At 54.5% G+C, this 18,595-nt stretch overlaps 1 protein-coding gene across 1 annotated transcript in view; it reads left to right on the forward strand.

Annotated features, from left to right (window-relative positions):
- BSN (bassoon presynaptic cytomatrix protein) overlaps positions 1–18,595 on the forward strand; it is a gene marked incomplete at its 5' end in the record, with an annotated part of 44,429 nt that overhangs the window by 14,524 nt on the left and 11,310 nt on the right. The window contains 2 exons of the mRNA XM_042809207.1: positions 1,379–2,179; positions 18,187–18,594. Coding sequence (XP_042665141.1) covers positions 1,379–2,179; positions 18,187–18,594 — 1,209 coding nt within the window. The remainder of the gene's footprint in view (positions 1–1,378; positions 2,180–18,186; position 18,595) is intronic.

The raw sequence follows: 18,595 nt of genomic DNA on the forward strand, positions 1-18,595 counted from the left end.
ATTGGTTCTCCCTTAATCAGAGCTGATGGAGATGGCATGCAAAGCTGATGGGATTTGGGGAGCTGCTCTTTTGAAATAGCATTGCGGGAAGAAACTCCAAGGGATGAGAAGGGGAAAAAAAAAAAGAAAAAAAGAGAAGAGGAATTCTGCACATCTTTGGTTCGTGGCTCAGATTGGTGATAGCAAGACAGTGAGAAATGGCAAAACCTAGTAAACAGCGGTCGCTGCAGCAACCCAGCGTGGTGCAGCTGGTTTGTGTAGGACAGTGATTTGGGCAGCACTGTCTGCATGGGGTCCCGTTGTGCTGAGGGTCCAGAGGAGGGATGGGGAGCAGAAGAGAAGAGGTTTGGGGCAAGCAGTGAGCACAGCAGAGAGCAAGAGGAGCTCGGTGCTGACATGCAGCCAGGTCTGTAGGGCAATGGAGTGAGCTGTGCTGGAGACCCAGGGCCATGTGTGGGGCAGAGAGCTGGGGAGCACTTCTGCTCTGTTTGGCACCATACCTGCTTGTCTTGGAGCAATCTGCAGGCATGGTTACCCTGCAGACTGTGCTATACGTTAATACTTGCACAGCTGCTGAGCATCCTGGGGATTCCTCGTTTCAGAAGGCTCGCAACTTTAATACAGCCTCTTTAATTAACTTAATTCAGACATTGGCATGTTACCGGGAATGTCTCTCAAGGGGGGAAAGCCTTTCATTTATCACCACTTAGCCAGGGAGCACTATATTTTTCATTTGCATCCTCTTGTTCATCGTTGCAAGAGTGAGAATTAACCTCTTGCTCCCAGGCTGGCCTTGTGCCTGCCCGGTGAGGAGAGAAGCTGTTCCCCCCACCCTCAGCATCCCTGACCTTCTGCAGGCCCTGTGCTCTCCTGGAGGGGACTTCATTCTGGTCCCCATTCTGCCTTTCGGGGCGAGGATTTGGGAGGAGGCTCCATGGGATTAGTGAGGCCAGAGCAGGAGGTAAGTTGGGCTGCCATGCCTTCTCCTCTTGTTCTGCATCATTATGCAGGGCCCTCTTCCACCAGACGAGCGCTGGGAGGGGTATGAGAGCCTCATCTCTAGCAAGAGCTGCGTGGCAGAAGCCTTGGAAGCGAAACAATGCTAATTAAAGCCTGCTTCAGCACAGGCATGTTGTACCTGTGACAGATGGGGTCTGTTCCCTGTGATTGCAAAATACTTTTGTGAAAAACACAGTGCTGAAATGTGGGTTTGGTTGGTTTTTTTTGTGGGGGGAGGTTGACGATTTGTTCATACAGCCTCAGAGGACTTTGCTTATGGCACTTGTTAGCCATGAACCCGGTGGTACGTGTGTGTTGCTGCTGGCCTCGCCCTGCCTGCTTGGTTGCTCACCATCCCTACCCTCCTCTCATCCCGCAGGTGAAGGAATGGCTGTGCCTGAACTGCCAGATGCAGCGGGCGCTGGGAATGGACATGACCACCGCCCCGCGCTCCAAGAGCCAGCAGCAGCTGCACTCCCCGTCTCCATCTCCATCCCACTCCCCGGCCAAGCTCCCGGCAGGCCAGGAGAAGACCCCGGCGCCCACCCAGCCCGGCGCCCGCCCTGGCACCGCCGCCATCCCCCCATCCGAGCCCCCCAAAGCACAGAGCGCCGTGCCGCAGCGGGAGCAGCACGGCCAGCCGAAAGCTGCCGCTCCTCCCGAGGCGGCGTGGGCTTCCCCGCAGCACCAACAAGCAAAGCCTTCTTCCTCCGAGCAGAAAAAGGCCGTGGGAGACCCCAAACCCACAGCCCCGGCCCCCGGCGCGGGGGCTGCGGAGCAACAGCAGGAGGGGCTCACAGGGAAGCTCTTCGGCTTCGGGGCTTCCCTGCTGACCCAGGCCAGCACGCTCATGTCCGTCCAGCCGGAGGCCCCCGCTCCCAGTCCACAGACTTCTGGCAAAGTGCCTCCAAAAATCGTCTTCAGCGACGCCAGCAAGGAAGCCGGCCCCAAAGCCGCTGGGGCGCAGGGTCGGGTCGGGGCCGTGCCGGCCGCCAAGCCGAGCAAAACGGAGCCGGGCGTCAAGCCAAAGGAAGTGCCGAAAGCCAGGGTGTTGTGTCCCCTCTGCAAGGCCGAGATCAATGTGGGCTCCGGTGAGCCCCCCAACTACAACGCCTGCACGAGCTGCCGGCAGCAGGTGTGCAACATGTGTGGCTTCAACCCCGCGCCTCACCTGGTGGAGGTAAGGGGCCGTGTGCTTTCGTTGCTGAACGTGGGCTGGTTTGGTTTGTGAGGGTGGAAGGGACTGGGCTGCCTGGTAAGGCTTTGCTTGTCTGCAGCGAGCGTTTCATAAAGAACAGATGTTAAAGTGATCTCACACAAGGAGCAAGGGGTGGTCATGTGGGGGCAGCCCCTTCAAGGCCATGAGAAATTACCTGCTTCTCCTGGAAGGTGATCGAGGAGTCAGCGGATGGGGCAAGGAAATACAAGTAGGTCCTGTCGTGCTGTGCCAGAGTCTCTGACGAGTCACCTCCTGGTGCTCCAGGCACACTCCTTGGCCGTGTCCTGCTGCTCAGTAGCGAGGGCGCAGGGGAAGCAGGTTGGGGCTGCACACGGTTTGGAAGCAGCTGAGGGCACGTGTTGGCCCACTGGAGCATGCTGTCCTCCATTCTCCATTGTGTCTGCGATGCGAGGGAGAGGGCTGAGAGGACGGACATGGAGGTGTAGATGGGGCTGTGTGGATGCGAGTCAGGGTTGAGGTCCAACAGACCTATCAGCCCTGGTTCAGGAGGTCTCTGAATCACGGAGCATCTCCCAAAGCACCCTCACCCCTCCTTGCCACGCATGGCCATAGAGGGGCGTGCTGTTGTCAGGGCTCTGTGTACTGTCCTACCTCTTCCTCCTGCTTTGGTGACAGGGAACCCTGCAGACCCGTGGCTGAACATCAGACCCTCACCTCACTCTTTATGGACTCACTGAATGGGAGCCCAGGGCTGCTTCTGGAAGCGCTGAGGCAGAAAGCCGATACCATCAGCACAGCAAAAAGTTAAGGGGAACTTTCAGTGATCAGAAGTAGGATTGCTAATCTTGGCTCTGTTCCACTGCGGGTAATTACATTTTATGTCCCTAACTCCTCCCTGCAGTTTCAATTACACGCAGCACTTTTATTCTCTTCCCGGAGCTGCCGGTTAAGGCTGCTGCATGCCATCATGCCAGCAACAGCACCCATTTGTGCTACTGAGATTGCTGGGCAGCCGTGCTCCTTGTGAGCAAAGTCCTCCACTTGTCATTCCAACCGATTTTGTTCCAAAAAGTCGAGTCCCAGACAGGCTCGTGCCATGGGGCTGCAGGGAAAAGCACCATTTTCCCAATGCCAAATGCCTGTTTTATAGGAGAGCTGTGTGAAAGTGGTGTCATTTTGGGTGCTGGGATTGGAGCTGTAGCAAAATTGCTCTGGAAAAAGAAAAGAAAATAAAAAAAGAGAAAGAAAACTTCAAGGTCTTTTAATACGGCCGGGCTTTAGGTTTGCTTGATCTTCTCAGAAAATAGCTCTGTGGTCTGATCCTGTAAGTGTTTCGCCTGCAGCTCACAGGAGCTTGTCCCAAGCTTGGAAATTCATCCAGAGCTCCCTCTTTGAAGTAGCGAGACTTGACCCATTAATTGCTTTATGCATTAGGACCTTGCAAATTGCCTTTGGGAGCTGCATGACAGCTACGGAGAGGAGCCCCGGCTGAGGGCACGGCGGGCAGTCTGTCTGCACTGCTGAAGCCTGGGCACGGCTGTCATCCCCAGCCTCCAAATGTGAGTCGTGGGCACGGGGAGGAGGAGAGGGCACGGGCCACACGTTGTGTCTGTTGGAGGAAGGGTGGAGTTTTGCAGCAAAGTGGCGCTAAATGAACGCATCTCCCATAAATGCAGTTCCCTCATCACTGCAGGCAGTCAAGGCTTTGAGTCACGGTGCTGAAGATGGGCTGCATGCGGTTGTATTTTTCTGGAAGATCCATGTAAGCATTCAAGGGTTGGCAAAAAAAAACAACCCGGGGCAGTGTTTGCTTCGTCACTGTGGGCAAGTGTTTGCTCTACGTAGGTCATCCCTGCTGAGGTGCTGAGGGAATGGCACCCTGCCTTTCCAGGTGTTCCCAGGTGAGAAGGGAGCAGGGCAGGCTCCTTTCCCTGAGCATCCATCCCACCTGTGAGCTGCAGGCTGCTCCAGCAGGGCTGGCTCTCCTCTGCATCTGCATCACGGAGGGCTTCTGCCCGTGGCCAGGAAGGGATGGGGAGTTATACCTTCAGGTCGGTGTCAGTGTGGCACTGCAGGAGGTGTGGGCTGTGTTGTCCTGTGCTGCCATTGGCCACCAGCTGGAAGGAGCCTGAATGCGTGTCTGACCTGCGGTTCTCTCGCCTGCTCGCCTTACCAGCTTTAAATAAGTTCTCTGTGGGAACTGTCAGAACTGCAGGTGCCTGGAGCCGCTTCCCACCTCGTCACACCTCCTCCAGGAGCACAGCTCCTGCCAGCAGCTCCTGGTGCTCTTCCCACCACGTCGGATCCGGCATGTTGAGGAGCTCCCGAGCTCCCCCAGCCCAGTGCTGTGCAGGTAGGAGCAGGTTTCCATGGCAGGCAGGCAGGCTGTGAGGCCGTTGCCATCCTGAGTGATCTGGCAAGGGCTTCCTTGGAGCGCAGTGGCCCCATGCCGTGTGGCGCATTCCTGGTCACCCAGCTGACCCCAATTGACTCCAGTGGTTTTGTATTAAGGAACAAACGAGCTGTGCATGTTGTGTTACTAAAGGAGCATGGCACGATGCCCCTTTGCCTAATTAAGCAGCTTGAAACAGGAGCTGCAGCGGGTTTTGCTGAAGGCTGCTCCCTGAGCACCAGGCTGTGACCCCCAGTAGGTGTCGTGGGGGTTCCTCCCATGGAGTCGTGTCCCCACTGCACAGCACCCAGATCCAACAGGAGTTTGCATTTAGGCTCCAAGCACCACATCCAAATTTTGTCCTCCCGGATGTTATTATGGGGCTGGGAGCTTGCTGTAGGACAGCACCTGAGCTGGAGTCACAATGAGAGAGCCACCTCCACAACGCACCATGGAAGTCGGCTTTGCCCATCTGAGCCTGCAAATCCCTTTACAGATGGGTAATTAACAGCTTGTCGTGACTCAGGAGTTTTCTCTGCCGCTTAATGTGCTGTGATTAACCCGAGTGCCTGGAGCCTGCTGCCCAAACCCTATGGGAAAGCATGGGGCTGGGTCTGAGTTACATCCAGTTGAATGAAGAGTGGGGTCCCAAAATGCACCTTGCTACTGCTTCTCCTGCAGAACCACTCCTGCGGAGCCCTCCTGTAGACCCATCTTCTGCTGGCTGTGCTTTGGGGCTTCCAGGACCAGTGCAGATGCTGAGCTCCTTGTTGGACCCACTGCCAGCTTGTGGCTGCTTGGAAAACCATCTCAGCCTGTGCCTTTCTTGAATCTGTAGCTCTGTTGTTTCTCGTGGTGCTGCCACCTGCACTGTGCTGCATCCCAGGAGGTGTGCCCTGCTGCCCCGTGTTGTCACCCAGCTCTGTGCCACAGGGCAGTAGCACCCTGCATGGGGTTTGGTTTGAGTGGAAGCATGTAAGTGTAGGGCCAGGCTTGGAGCGTTGGTGCTCCCATGGGTCAGCAGCATTCCGTATCACAGAACCATAGTGTCTGAGTTGGAAGGGACCCCTAAGGGCCATCTGGTCCCACACCCTGCAGTGTCACCCATAGCTCCATCAGTGCTCAGAGCCCCCCAGCAGGCTGTGCCCCAGGGATCCATCATCTCCCTTTCACCCCACCCCGGGCAGAGCTCAGCAGGCAGTGGGAGGCGGCGATTCATGCTGAGGTGGTGCGGGGATTTGGCTGTTCCTGCTGCCATCCCCTGGGAGCAGGCACAGATTATCCTGATGTGCTCTCAGGCCATTACACAACCTGGCACTTCCTCATTTCTTTATCTTTTTTTTTTTTTTTCTTTTTCTTTTAATTTTTTTTGACGTGCCACGTTGTTGCTTTGTGTGGGAACACGTTGGGACACTTAATCGAGCGTTTAATTGGCTTTGTAGCCCTGTGTTTCTGCTCGGGTTGGGGACTGCAGAGAAGTTGCGGTTTTCCAGCCGTGGCAGCAGATCCTGCGCTTTCTCTCTTGGTGCCCATCCACCTCCCAGCCAGCCCTGTTTCTCCTCACGAGCCCAGCAGCTCTGTGCAGCCATATCCTGCAGAGGCCCCTGGAATCAAAGGATGGGGAGGGAAGGGACCGGCGATTGATGATGGGGTTACTGCTTGGGATGTGCACGTGTTGGGCTTCACTGGGACCCAGAGGTGGAAGAAGCCTGTGCTGGATGGCCTGGGGGTGCACCAGTGCTGGCTTCCTCCTCCTCTGTGAGCTCGTAGCAGGGACATGCGTTCCTGCCAAGGCTGCAGTGCTCTGCTGCTGTGCCAGCTGCCCATGTGGGCTGCCAGAGGGCTGCTGCCCTGCCCACCTTCTCTCCTCTCCTCATAGGAATCGCTCTTATCCCAAACCATCCTGAATCTGGGAGAGCTGAAGGCTGCCTCATGGGTAATTTGTCAGATGTGCGGGTCAGGAGCTGGCTGGAAACATTTAATTAAATGTCTTTTTGTTGCCATTTGCCACTGAGTTGAAAGGGAAGCATTTCCCCTTTGATTCCTGGAGGTAGGAAGCCCTGGCAGGGACTGGGTGCAGGTGCTGGCTGGCAAAGCCCTGAATGCTGGAAACTGCTTTGTGATTTATCCGTGCTGCTTTTCTGCTCTCTCAAAGGAAGCCCTCAGGTGTGCAGCAAGCTGTGTGCCAACCTTTTGCAGATATTGGAGCCCTGCAGGCGCTCGTGGCCCCTTTTCCTTCTGCCAGGCCCTGGCACACCTGCATCCAGGGACCTGGCACTGGCAGGGTTCGGGTTTTGCTTTGTTCAGAGTCATAAAGTCTCATTTTGTACATGAGGTTGAAAGGAAGTAATCAGAAGCCTAGGAGGGGCAGGCAGGGAGGCATGTCTGTTAACAGAAAGGATTGCAGTTAGGAGCAGAGGCATCCACGTAGATGCTTGCACTTGATCCCACAGCAATTGCACTTTTTCATGGATGATCTTTATTGAGTTTCTCTGCTTGTGAGCAGCCTGGAAGGATTCTCGAGCTCCCAGCCCAGTGTCCCCAGAGCAAAACACGTGTGCTACAGCATGTCAACGCATAGGGTATGGAATGTGTATTATTAGTGTTGCCAACACTGCTGCAGGCAGCCCTGGGCAGGCACCAGGAGCTGGATGAGGGATGTGCCATGAGGCAGCAGCTTGCAGAGAGCAGTGCCGTGGGCAGGCTGCCTTCCCTTGCGTGGCCTTTGGCCATGCTGGCACTGTTGGAAAAGAACATCCACAAGTACTCCTTCCTTCCTGCTTTGCCAAGAGTTGGTAACCGTGGTGTTGAACCAAGATGCAGGCAGGATGGGCAATGAGCACAGTTTCTGATGCAACCCTTGCAAAATGCAGGCACTCATCCTGTGCAAGTGCCGAGCTACAGGAGGCACTCAGGCTGAGAATCCCTGAAATCTCCCCATCTCTTGCTTAAAATTCCCAGAGGGGGCACGTGCTGCAAGCAAAGCCCCAGTGGGTGTGGGAGTGGGATGGGGTGGGTTGGGAGTGTGCAGTGCACCCAGCAGCTGCTACTCCCCTGGCAAAGCATGCACGAGTGCTCCAGAAACTCCAGGGAGCCTCCTGAGCAGCAGGAGGGAACAGCAGACTCCTTTCCAAATGCTGTCTCAGAACGTGTGTGTCCAGGGGGAGCTGGCTGTGGGGGCAGAGCACAGCGGTGCCATTCGCTCCTGAGGGTGCTCCTGCTGCTAAAGGCTCTTAGGTGCTTCTGGAAGCGATTCACCCACAAAAGCAAATAGTTTCAGCTAATTAAGAACCTGCTTCCAAAAGCCCCCGATGACACTTTGCAACTTAAACAGTTTTCCATGTGCTTGGAACAGAAGCAGCTTTAAGGGAGCAGCTGCTGCTGTTTCCCATCGGCGCCGTGCGGCTGCGGTAAGCGCTGCGTTCCCTCTCCTCTGTGCCATCCCAGTAGGATCTGAGCACCCCAGTGGCTGCAGGGGACGGGGGGCAGCCTTGGAGATGGCCCAAGGGGGGGAGCCCAGCAGAGCCAGGGCATCTCCTGGCCGGGGCTGGGAGCCTTCCCAGAGCTCTGCCTCCGCTTGGCGAGGATTCTTTGGGTCTCTCTGTTTGTGCCTCGCCACGAGGCTGTGCTGAGCCAACGGCAGCTGTTCCTGCGATGCGGTATTTGGAAACTGGGGCATGCTTCTCCCACATCTTTGCTCTCCGTGCCTGGAGTTCCCACCCCAGCCTTCAGCGCTCCCCCTGGCAGTGCCATGAAAACGCGGTGAACCCCCCCAGCCGAGCTGAGATCTCACTGCAGAAGCATCCTCCCCACTCTTGCTCTGCACCACTCTCTTCCCACCGCCATCTGCTCTGCCTACTAAAATAAGGCCGTGCCATGGACGCGCTGTGCCGTGCTCAGGAACCCCACGCGGCCCATGGGGCTGCAGGCAGCTCAGCGCAGGAGCACAGCACCAGGACCTCTCCCTCGACCACTTATGCCATGGTGTGGGGCCAGCTGCTGCCCCCAGGGCTGCGGGTATCCTGACGGGGGAGACACAAACGCAGCCAGGGGAGAGAGCAGCATCAACTCCCTCCCTGCTGCTCCTCCTTCCCCAGCCCGGTCTTATGCAGCTGCGTTGCTCTGTGGCTTTTGTGATCGTTTGGAGTTTGCTTGCTTGGGTGTTTTCTTTTTTTTTTCGCACTGCCATGTTTTTAAGGGTACATGGGGGGCACAGACCACCTGATTCCCAGTGCTGCTGAAGCAGAGGAGCACTGGATTGCAATGGCTTGGAACAAACGTTCTCACTGCAGACCTGATTAGGGGAAGACGTGTGCCACTGGGGCGCAGGGATGGGAGCAGGGCTGTGGCTATGACACACGGTGGAGCTGGGTGAGCAGGCAGCATTGCGCCGCACGGCAGGGCTCGGCACCCGCAAGTGGTGTGAAATTCCCATCTTTATGTAATTTCCCAACTCGCTGGAAACTGTGAAGCGTGGCCAGCAGTCATCTGTTTGCTGGGAGCAAATAGCGCGTCAGGAAGAGGCGAGCAAAGCAGAGCCAGGCAGCAGTGCTTGAAGGCACGTGGGCTTGCTGCAGGCTGGAGGCGGAGGCACGTGCCCGGCGCAGAGCAGCAGGTTTCTGGAGCACCAAAGCACACTGGGTGCCTCGCCTCAAGGGTTTGCTCAGCTCAGATCCCCTGTGGCTGCAGGGAGCCGAGCTCCTGCATGTGGCCCTGTCTGCATGGAGCGCGTGGGGAAGGAAGAGGTTCCAGCATGTTAAACTGAGCAAAAATGGCCACGTGGTTAAAAAAGTGCTAACAAGCATTTTGTGTGGATAGCACCATTTCATTTTGGTTTGGTTTCTTGGCTTCGTTTTGCTGTATCTGGTCATTTTCTCTCGTCTTGGCTGAACTAACAGCCCTGGCTTTGGGCATCTGCCGTCAACTGGGCTTCTTCGTGCCCATCAACGCTGCGGTGTGCAGGAGAGCAGGGGGTAATGAGGGTTCCCAAACACTTCTGATGGCATCAGAGGATGCTTCAGTTGAGCTCCTGGCTTGATTTCTAGGTATGAGAAGAAATAACCTATTTTTTATTAAGTTAAATTAAAGCAAGTTCTTTACATAAGGTTGTTCTGAAGATGATGACAAATATGTGGGACCCCCCAAGTTGCAGACACCCTCTGTAGGTATTTTGTGGGATCCCACGTGTGCCCCCCATGGCCATGGGGTCTTCCAGCATGCAAGACTGAAGTACAGAGAGGTGCTGGTGTGCGTAATGTGGGGAGTGAAATGGCTCATGCATCTTTGCTGTAGCAATCTGCGTTTCTGGAATGCTTCTGAGCCTTTTGGTATGAGAGATTATTGACCTGTACACAAGTATGAAAGATTATGAGAGTTAATTTTTCAAGCTTATCACTTGATTTATTCCATAAATGTAGTTCCTTTCATTAAAATACTTGCGCTGCTGGAATTGGGATTGGTGAGCTTGGAGCTTGGAGCAGGGCAGAGGCTTTTTTGAAAAAATGGTCATTTAATGGGATCAGACAGAAATTAAAGCTCACAGTCATCAAGGAATAGGAGTATTTCAGGGTAAAAATGCTGGCAGGGGCCAAGTAAGGGTGTAGAAATAGAAGATAAAGGTAAAGAAAGGAAGGCAGGAGCTGGAGAAAGGTTGAGGGAAGTGGGATTGTTTAGCTTGGAGAAGAGAAGGCTCTGGGGAGACTTCATTGTGGCTTTGCAGTGCTTAAAGTGAGCGTATAAGCAGGAGGAGAACTGACTTTTTGTGTGGTATCATAGTGAGAGGACAAGGGGGAACAGCTTTAAACCGAAAAAGAGGAGATCTGTGCGAGATGTGAGGGAGAAATGTCTTATTCAAAGGACACTGAGGAGCTGGGACAGGTTGTCTGGAGAGGTGGTGGGTGCCCCATCCCTGGAAGCATTCGAGGCTTGGATGGAGCCCTGGGCAACCTGACCTTGTATTTGGCTTGTGATGTCCTCAGCTTCCGGGCCACGGAACAGACAGTTCCCCAGCGTGCTTCGAAGGTGCTCGTGGTCATCGTGGTCATGAAAGAGGCTCAAACCCAAAGAAAGGGTCTGCAAAGTTTGGGGTCTGCAAGGCAGGATGCAGGTTTTTGTCTGGTTTGCAAGTGAATGGCTGCTGCCTGGCATATGTGGAGCCCTGCGCAGCTCAGAGGAGGGCAATCAAACAGCTTGAATCAGCTTTTATCAGAGACAGAAAATTGCTCGATGGGTGGCTGGGTGTTTTAGTCACCACGAGTGCCTGCGAAAAACCAAGGTTTTGATTAAATAAGATTTCTCTCTCTCTCTCTCTTTCTTTTTTTTTTTAAGGATTTTTATCCTCCTGTCTAGTGGGGAAAAAAAAAAAAGAATACTGTATTTCTTTTCTGCAGTTTTGCTAGGTTTCTATTTGCAGGCATTATTTGGCTGCAGACTTGAAATCTTCCCCCATCCGGGTTCAGAGAGGTGTGGTTTCTTCATCACACTTATGCATGGTGACATATGTGTGCAGCAGCAGTGTGGCCATGAAAACATATCCCACCAGTGCTGTGCCCATGCCCTGATGGGAGCTGTGAGCAGGGCTCCGTGGTGCCCAATGCCTGGGCATTCTAGCAGAATTATTGGTATGCAGACAGTGTGTGGAGATCCTCCCGCTACTGTTAACCTTGGCTGAGAAATACATCCTGATAATGTGGGCTGTTAAAGATAAGGCTGCCTGGCAGGCTGATAAATCTGGTTAAGGAGTGCTACTTTGCAGAGTAAATTACAATGCGCGCTCAGATCGATTTGAACAGAAATGAACAATATATTACCGCTCTGTTAATGGGGATGGGATAAATTCCCCCCTCTGTGCTGGGTTTCAGTGTCTCAACTTGTAGCTCAAGACTTGCTGAGGAGATGAGAGCAGCTCTGGCAGCACTGGCATCAACGGGGCGGTAGCACTTCTCACTCACAGCGCTCATCGTGGGCTGGTCTGCAGTGAGCTCCAGCAAGGGGCAGCAAAGGGTGGCAGAAGGTGGTCTCAAGATGCACCAGGGGAGGTTTAGGTGGGATATTAGGGATAATTTCATCACACGGAGGATGGCCAAGCATTGGCAGTGGCTGAAGGCATTGGTGCAGTCCTGATCCCTTGTGGGTATTGAAGGGATGTGTGAGCGTGGCACTAAGGGACGTGGTTTGGTGGCAGGGCTGGTAGGTCAGGTAGGTCAGGCAGATGGTTGAACTTGCTGATCCTGAAGGCCTTTTCCAATCCCAAAGACTGTGATTCTGCATGTGTCAGAGCAGGGTACTTTGCATTTAGCTCACTCAACGGGAGAGCTTTGGAGCACCTCTGCATCCCCCCTGCCCAGAGCAGTCAGCATGATACATTTCTGCCTCTCCAGCAGCTGTTAGCCTCGTATACACGATCATCCTTCATCTCATGCCTGTGGCACTCTGCCTGTATCCCAGAGGACTTCATGGGCTGTCTTCTACCTGCATATCAGGAATCATATTTTGGCTTTTTTTCTTTCCTCTCTTCAGCCTTTATCTGTTGCAGGCAGTGGTTCTCCTCCTGTCCTCCTATTGTGAGCTCCCCTGCTCCTGCTGGCTGTGCTCAGCTCCCCGTGCTCCTCCTCCATGGCCATGCAGTGCCAGCTCCAGCCACCAGCACCAGGAAAACCTCCCCAGGAATGAGTGCTGTGCATCTACATGGCAGTCCCCAGCATTCTGGGGGCTTTCTGTTTCACAGGGCCTTCACAGAGGCTGGTCTACAGATGACCCATGCAGCTCCAGAACCATCACGGTAGAGGAAAAGAGGAAAATACAAACTTGTCTTCCGTGGGACAGCCATTGCTAATCTTTGAAAAACAGACCAGGCCCTCTTCTGATTTAATGCCGTTGGCTGTGTTTTATTGTGAACAGAAAATCTCCTTAATTCTTCATCCTTTTGGATTCAGTCTCTCGGAACTGAGCTGGGAGTTAATTTAGCTCTTTCTCCAAGATAAAAAAAAAAAAAAAAAAAAGGAGGACGTAGTAGGGCTTAGTGAAAAGAGAGGAAAAAAGTGCTTTCAGCATCTCAGCCTTGCTCTCATTCCTCATAATTTTCTTACTCTTTTGTGGCACTGTGTATTTCTGGCTGTTCCGAAATGTGCTGAGCCGTGCCCATGGCGCTGCCCTGCTGCTGTCCAGAGCCACGCGCAGCACCGGGTGCACATTTGGCTTCTCCCACTGCGTAGAGACACAAACCTTCTTGCATCCACCTCCACCACCCTTGGCCACGCTGGCAGATGGCTTTTCTGCTCCCAGCTCCATCATGAGAGTTCGGCTGTCCCACGAGAGCTGGGGCATGAGGCTGTCCCCGGGCCGCCCTGCCTCCCCGCACCACGCAGATGTTGTTTCTGCAGCAGCTGTTTGCACTGCTGCATGTGCGTGTTACCGCAGCAGTGTCATCAAATGGACCCTTCCCAGGGGAGAAGGATGCTCGTCCGCAGCCCTGGGATGTGTCCTGGGGCTTCTAGATGAGCCAAGAGCATCAAAATTAACTCAATATCTGACTGAGGCTGTTTGGTTGTTTGTTTTTTGTTGTTGTTGTGTTTTTAATCTAATGAACTGGAAGGAAATATGTTGAGTGGGGAGGGATGGCTATATATATTCCCCAAAAGCACCGGTTTCAAAATTTTAGACAGCTGTGTACCCGTTTTTAGCAGCCCCTTCACACAGCCCACGCAGCACCCAGAACTTGGAACCCGTCTCGTTTGGAAATACTCTCACTTGATTGGAAAATAGTTTAAATCTTTTAACTTAGAAACACGTTCTTGAGACTCGAGAAGATTTTTAGCACGGAAAATGCAGAAGGCGCTTGCTGGCACAGGGAGCCGAGCTGCTTTGGGAAGGGGTGCGAAGTGGGTGGGGAGCAGAGAATTGAGGTGGACGTTGGTGAGGTTGGGTTGTCACGGTGCAAAGACCCGGGCTGCAGGGGCACAAGGGCACAGATCGATGCTGCCAGGCTACGTGGCCTGGATTTTTGGGTCTGAAATGCTGAGTCAAGCGGCTTTTGCCTTGGGAATAAGGTGCTAATTGATGGTAGCAGTAATTACTTGTTAGCAGTCAGGTGCTCCCGCTCAGGTAGTTACAGAAGGAGGGATGACACCGAAAAGGGATGGAGGTGGTGCTGACGGCCAACCTGTGCGCTGGGAGAGCCCTTCCCTGCTGTCCCTCCTGTTGTGGCCATGCTTGCTGGGCTCGTCCCGCGGTGCCGGCACGCAGTAAGCCGCACTTGGCATGGGCGTGCTCGTTCCTCGAAGGAAGGCGAAGGGAGCGCCGCTATTACTCATCAGCCAAAGGCTTTCAGCTGCATTAATCCCTTGCTGGTCAGTGCGGTGCGTGGCGGTGGCTGCGGTCCAGCGCTGCCGGGCACGGCGAGGGCTGCTCAGCTCTGCTGGCCCACTCTGCCACTGCCCAGCGGGTGCGGCGTAGGGGCAGAAACGGGGAAGGAAAATCCCCACCCGTGATTTTTCCCTGGGGAGGAGAAGCTGCATCAAGGTGTGATGGCAAGGAGATTACCCCGTGCCGCTTTTAATCACATTATTGCTGTGCCAAGTGTGATGCTACATCACCGCGGCTGGAGAAGAGCCGGGCAGGGACTGTATCCCCCCTGCCTGGGAGGGCTCTGGGGATGGGTGCCGACATCACAGTGCTGGGGAGCATTGCTCCACTGTGCAGTCAAATGCTCTGTTTAGTGATGAAAACCACATCAGTGGTTTTTGGCTGAGCTAATCTGTGAGCTGTGGTGGCACTGATGCTCACCCGGTTCACATTAATGAAGCCAATTAGTGTAGAATAGACTCTGCCAAGGGACGCGCAGACAGCGGTGCCCGTGGTTTCGTGCTGCTGTGTTTGCTCTGTGCGTGGGGCACAATGCAGCTGGGAAGCAGGGGATCCTGCCTCCTCCTCAGAGAAACACTGGGAGATTGGCAACTGGGCAGAAACTTGCCCTATAGAATGGCTTGGGTTGGAGGGGACCTTGAAGAGCATCTGGTTCCCAGCCCTTGTGGGGCTTCTGGTTGAGAAGGCAGCACTTGGAACAAGATGGAAGGAAACCCCAAGCTGTATTATTTAAATTAGAGATAGTGGACTCATCTGCTATCCCCAAAAATGGAGTATTGCCCACTCGATTGCTCACCACGTGAACCAACCCTAAATAGGGGGAAGTGCTGGGCAGGGATGGTACACACGCAGCCCCTGCGGGTGCTCGGACCACAGTGCATGCTGGGCTCATCCTTTCCACTGGTTCCCACCCGAGGAGGCACTCATTGGCACACATGGAGGGGCATCGCATGCAGCCCATGGAGGGATTGCTCTGGAGAATTCAGCTGTGCCAATGAGCTGAAACCGAGGGAAGAAGCATTAGCTGGCATTTGGGCAGCAGCATCCGGGGAGCGAAATGAATTACGGCAGTGTTCACGTGCAAGGAGCTGGGAGAAAGATCCTTGAGATGGAGCAGGGCTCGAGAAGCCATTCTGCAAGGCTCTTGCTGCTAATTTGGATCTTGATTCAGGTAGCAGAAGTGTTTTCCATATTTCCCAGGCACCCATCTGTCATCACAATGAGCCCTGCGCAGGGCTTGTCAGCAAATAAATGAAATATTCGTGGGATATTCGCTGTGTGTAATGCTGGGAGATGAGATCTGGCTTGTAGGATACTTTACCTCGCGCCACTTATCTGATTTTGTGCAGCCTCTGTGCCGGTATTTTAATATCTATCGCTTGGAATGTGTAAAATAATGCTGAGGAGCACAAATAACAGCAGAGCTCCGAGATGAGGTGCAGGAGGGGCTCTGTGGGCAGCGCTGGGCTATGCCAGGGCTGGCTGTGTTGGCACAGCTGCTGGAGCTCGCGGTGGAACGTAACCCGGCGGCGCTGGGGGACTCAGCAGTTAATTAAGTTGCCAAGCGGTGGCGATGACCAAAATGATGCGGGAAGGCTTCTATTGTCCTTAATTACCGTTTTGTCGTTGCCCATTAGTAAATTAAAACAATGGCCTGGTAAAGCCCGTCAGGGGTTGGCGAGCGCTGCTCTGGCCAGCCGCCAGCGGCTGCCAGCTCTAAAGGGTAAATGGGCCCCTCAGCCTAAAGAGGGGCCGTGGGAGCTGCAATCACTGCCCAGTCGGTGAGGAGGAACAGCAGAGGTGCCCCAGTCCGGCTGGCACATCTCACCCGGAGCAGAGGCTGAGCCCAGCCAGCTGCAGCCCCCTCCCTGTGCCATAGCCTCTCTGCTCGCTGCTGGGGACGGGCAGCTCAGCGTGGCTCTGCAATCTTCCTGGCAGGGCTATTTTTAATGGAGAGCGTTCCCTTCTCTGGTTCTCAGTGTGGCCCTGCAGAGCTGAGCCATCGCAGCTGCGCAAAGCTGGTGGCAGCTGAGGAGGTGTGGGGCCCCATGAGCCCCCCGGTTCCTGTGGCAGGGTTCATGCTCAGCTGATCTTGGGGATCCCATAAGCTTCACCCCACTGCATGCCCCCTGCCCCTGGGGAAGCGCTTGTGGGGTCCCCAGTGCAGGGTGGCCATCGGTACGGGGACAGGGCAGCCAGGCTCCGTCCAGCTCAGACCTGGTGAGCAACCTGGGGCGGCACCACTGCCACCAAAGGGCCTTTCCTAACCTCCACCCAAACCTCTGTTCTCACACAGCACCCGCCGCTCTGCCTGGGCAGCCCCGAGCCAACAAGGCACTGGGTTTGGAGGCTGAACTTTGGATGTGCAGGGGCTGCCATCGTGGCTATCCCTGCAGTATGCTGGCCAGAGCCCATGGGCACGAAGGCACCACCCCAGGTGGGACCTGACCCTTCCCTAAGCTCCCCATTCCCCATGGCCTGCATCGCCCCAAAAGGGGCCAAGCAGCTGTGCCATCCCCATCACACCTGCCCTCCCTGCCCCTCCACGTGAGCAGCTCCGCAAGGAAAATGGGATTCCTGGAAGAAAAACGCAGGGCTGAGTGTCTCTGTGAGGAAGGGATTCAATTTGTGTCACACAATTACATTTTCTTCTGCCGCCTGAAATAATTATAGAGCAGAGCGTGGCAAGGAGATCTGATTCAGAGGCAACATGATGAGAGCTAGCTCTGAAATAAAAGAAGACAAATGCAATCATTAGGATACAATAGGCTGCACTTGCCCCTTAATTAGACTTTCTCTTTGATTAAGCAGTAATTAAATATTACCGTGCTGAAGGGTTTCTTTTATGGCCCTGTGCAACCCTGATGCTTTCTGAAGATGCTCCTGCATAGGGCGGGCGGAGGAGAGGGGGCTGTGGGGAGGGGGAAAGGCTTACCTGGGGAATGGGGAGAGATGGCTGTGAGCCGAGAAAAGAGAGAAGATTTAAAATGATGAAACATCAAAAGTGAAGCAAACGTCAGGGCCCTATTCCTGGACATTCCTGTGAGGGTAAAAATAGCCCTTTGAGGACTCGGAGTGGGAGAGTGCTTGTGAGCCCTGAGCAGGGCTTCTGCCTCTCCCTGCAGGCTCTCTTACAGCCCCAGCTGCACGCTGTTTTTTCCAGGTCATGAAATGAAGGCTCTTGCTGAGAGCCTCGCTCAATGAGATTGCCTTGTTCTTTTCCGCACAGCGTGTACTTGGGGTGATATCTTTGGGAAGTTTTTTCTTCACATACTTGTGTAGCCAGTACTTTCTGATAACCTAGAAAAAAAAGATCCCCGAGCATTATGGTTGTGCTGTTAGGCCTCTATTGTAGCAAGGAAAACAAAGTGCAGCAAGAAGCTGGGACCCACCAGCAGTGCAGGCACTTGGGTTGTGATGTGCTGGCATTTGCATCATGGTTTGTCTGACCTAAACCTGGGGTCCCCCTGGGGACCCAAACCTGTCCTCCAGATTGTCTTGGTTGGGCCTTCCCCCATGCTGTTGTTTTCAGTGCCTGGTACATTTCTTTGATGCCCTATGCATTGCTTTGATTCCCAGTGTATTGCTCTGATGCCCAGTGCATTCCTATAGATGCCCAGTGTATTTCTTTGATACCCTATGCATTGCTTTGATGCCCAGTGCATTGTTTTGATGCCCAGTGCATTCCTACTGATGCCCAATGCATTGCTTTGATGTGCGGTCAGTCGCACAGCAGCCCAATAAGATGCATCTCCCCATTTCCAGTGGACTTTTCAGCTGCTCTTACTCACAGAGCAGGCAGGGCCAAGCACCCCAGCCCACAGGCAGCACACCTGGAGCCAAAGGCAGGTTCACACTGGGCTCGTTCCCCCTCGAATAGATGCTGAAGGTGTTTTGGTGTAGTCTGCAAGAGATCTAGTCTTCCTCATTAAAACTCCTCCAGGATGATAAGAAGGGGGCATAAAAAGCAAGAATGATTTTTGTGTTGTCACAAACCGCAATTAGGACTTTTCACCCTAAGGCAAGATGGGAGGAATGGAACATTCTGATGGTCATCAGAGCATAGTGAGGCACAGCCCCATGGCGTACTGACTGCTGAGATCTGTGCTCTTGCTGGTGATGGGGCCAGAGCCAGCACAGAACCTTGCCATCCCAGGGCTCACCGTGATGCCCATCTCTGCTGGGCACCGGAGAAAGGGAGGCCCCATTGGCACCGATTTCTAACATGATGCTTCCTTTCCGTGTCCTGCAGAAAAACGAATGGCTGTGTCTGAACTGCCAAACCCAGAGGCTGCTGGAAGGGAGCCTGGCAGACCCTGCCCCGATGCCGATGCCTGCGCCAAAGCAACCCGTGAGCGGCTCCCCTCGGCACCAGCCGACAGCAGCCAGCCAGCGGGCACCGGTCCCTGCCGAGCCGGTGGCACCTCCTGAACGGCAGCCTTCCCCTGCCAGGAGCCTGCGGGCACCCGAGCAGAGCAGGGCCCCCAGCCCTGCTCCGGAGAAGAAGCCACTGGTGCTAGCAGAGGAGAAGCCGCTGCCCAAAGCTGCTGCGGAGCCATCTGTCGCAGCGCCCAAGGGGAAGAGCATCAGCCCCAAACTGGAGGGGGAGAGCAAGGAGGGACGTGCAGCCCCTGAAACGCAGAAGGTGAAGGAGCTGGAGG

The sequence above is a fragment of the Centrocercus urophasianus genome, unplaced genomic scaffold (assembly GCF_019232065.1).
Source record: "Centrocercus urophasianus isolate 14NV4802_14NV808 unplaced genomic scaffold, USGS_Curo_1.0 seq_1115, whole genome shotgun sequence".
Lineage (NCBI taxonomy): Eukaryota > Metazoa > Chordata > Aves > Galliformes > Phasianidae > Centrocercus > Centrocercus urophasianus.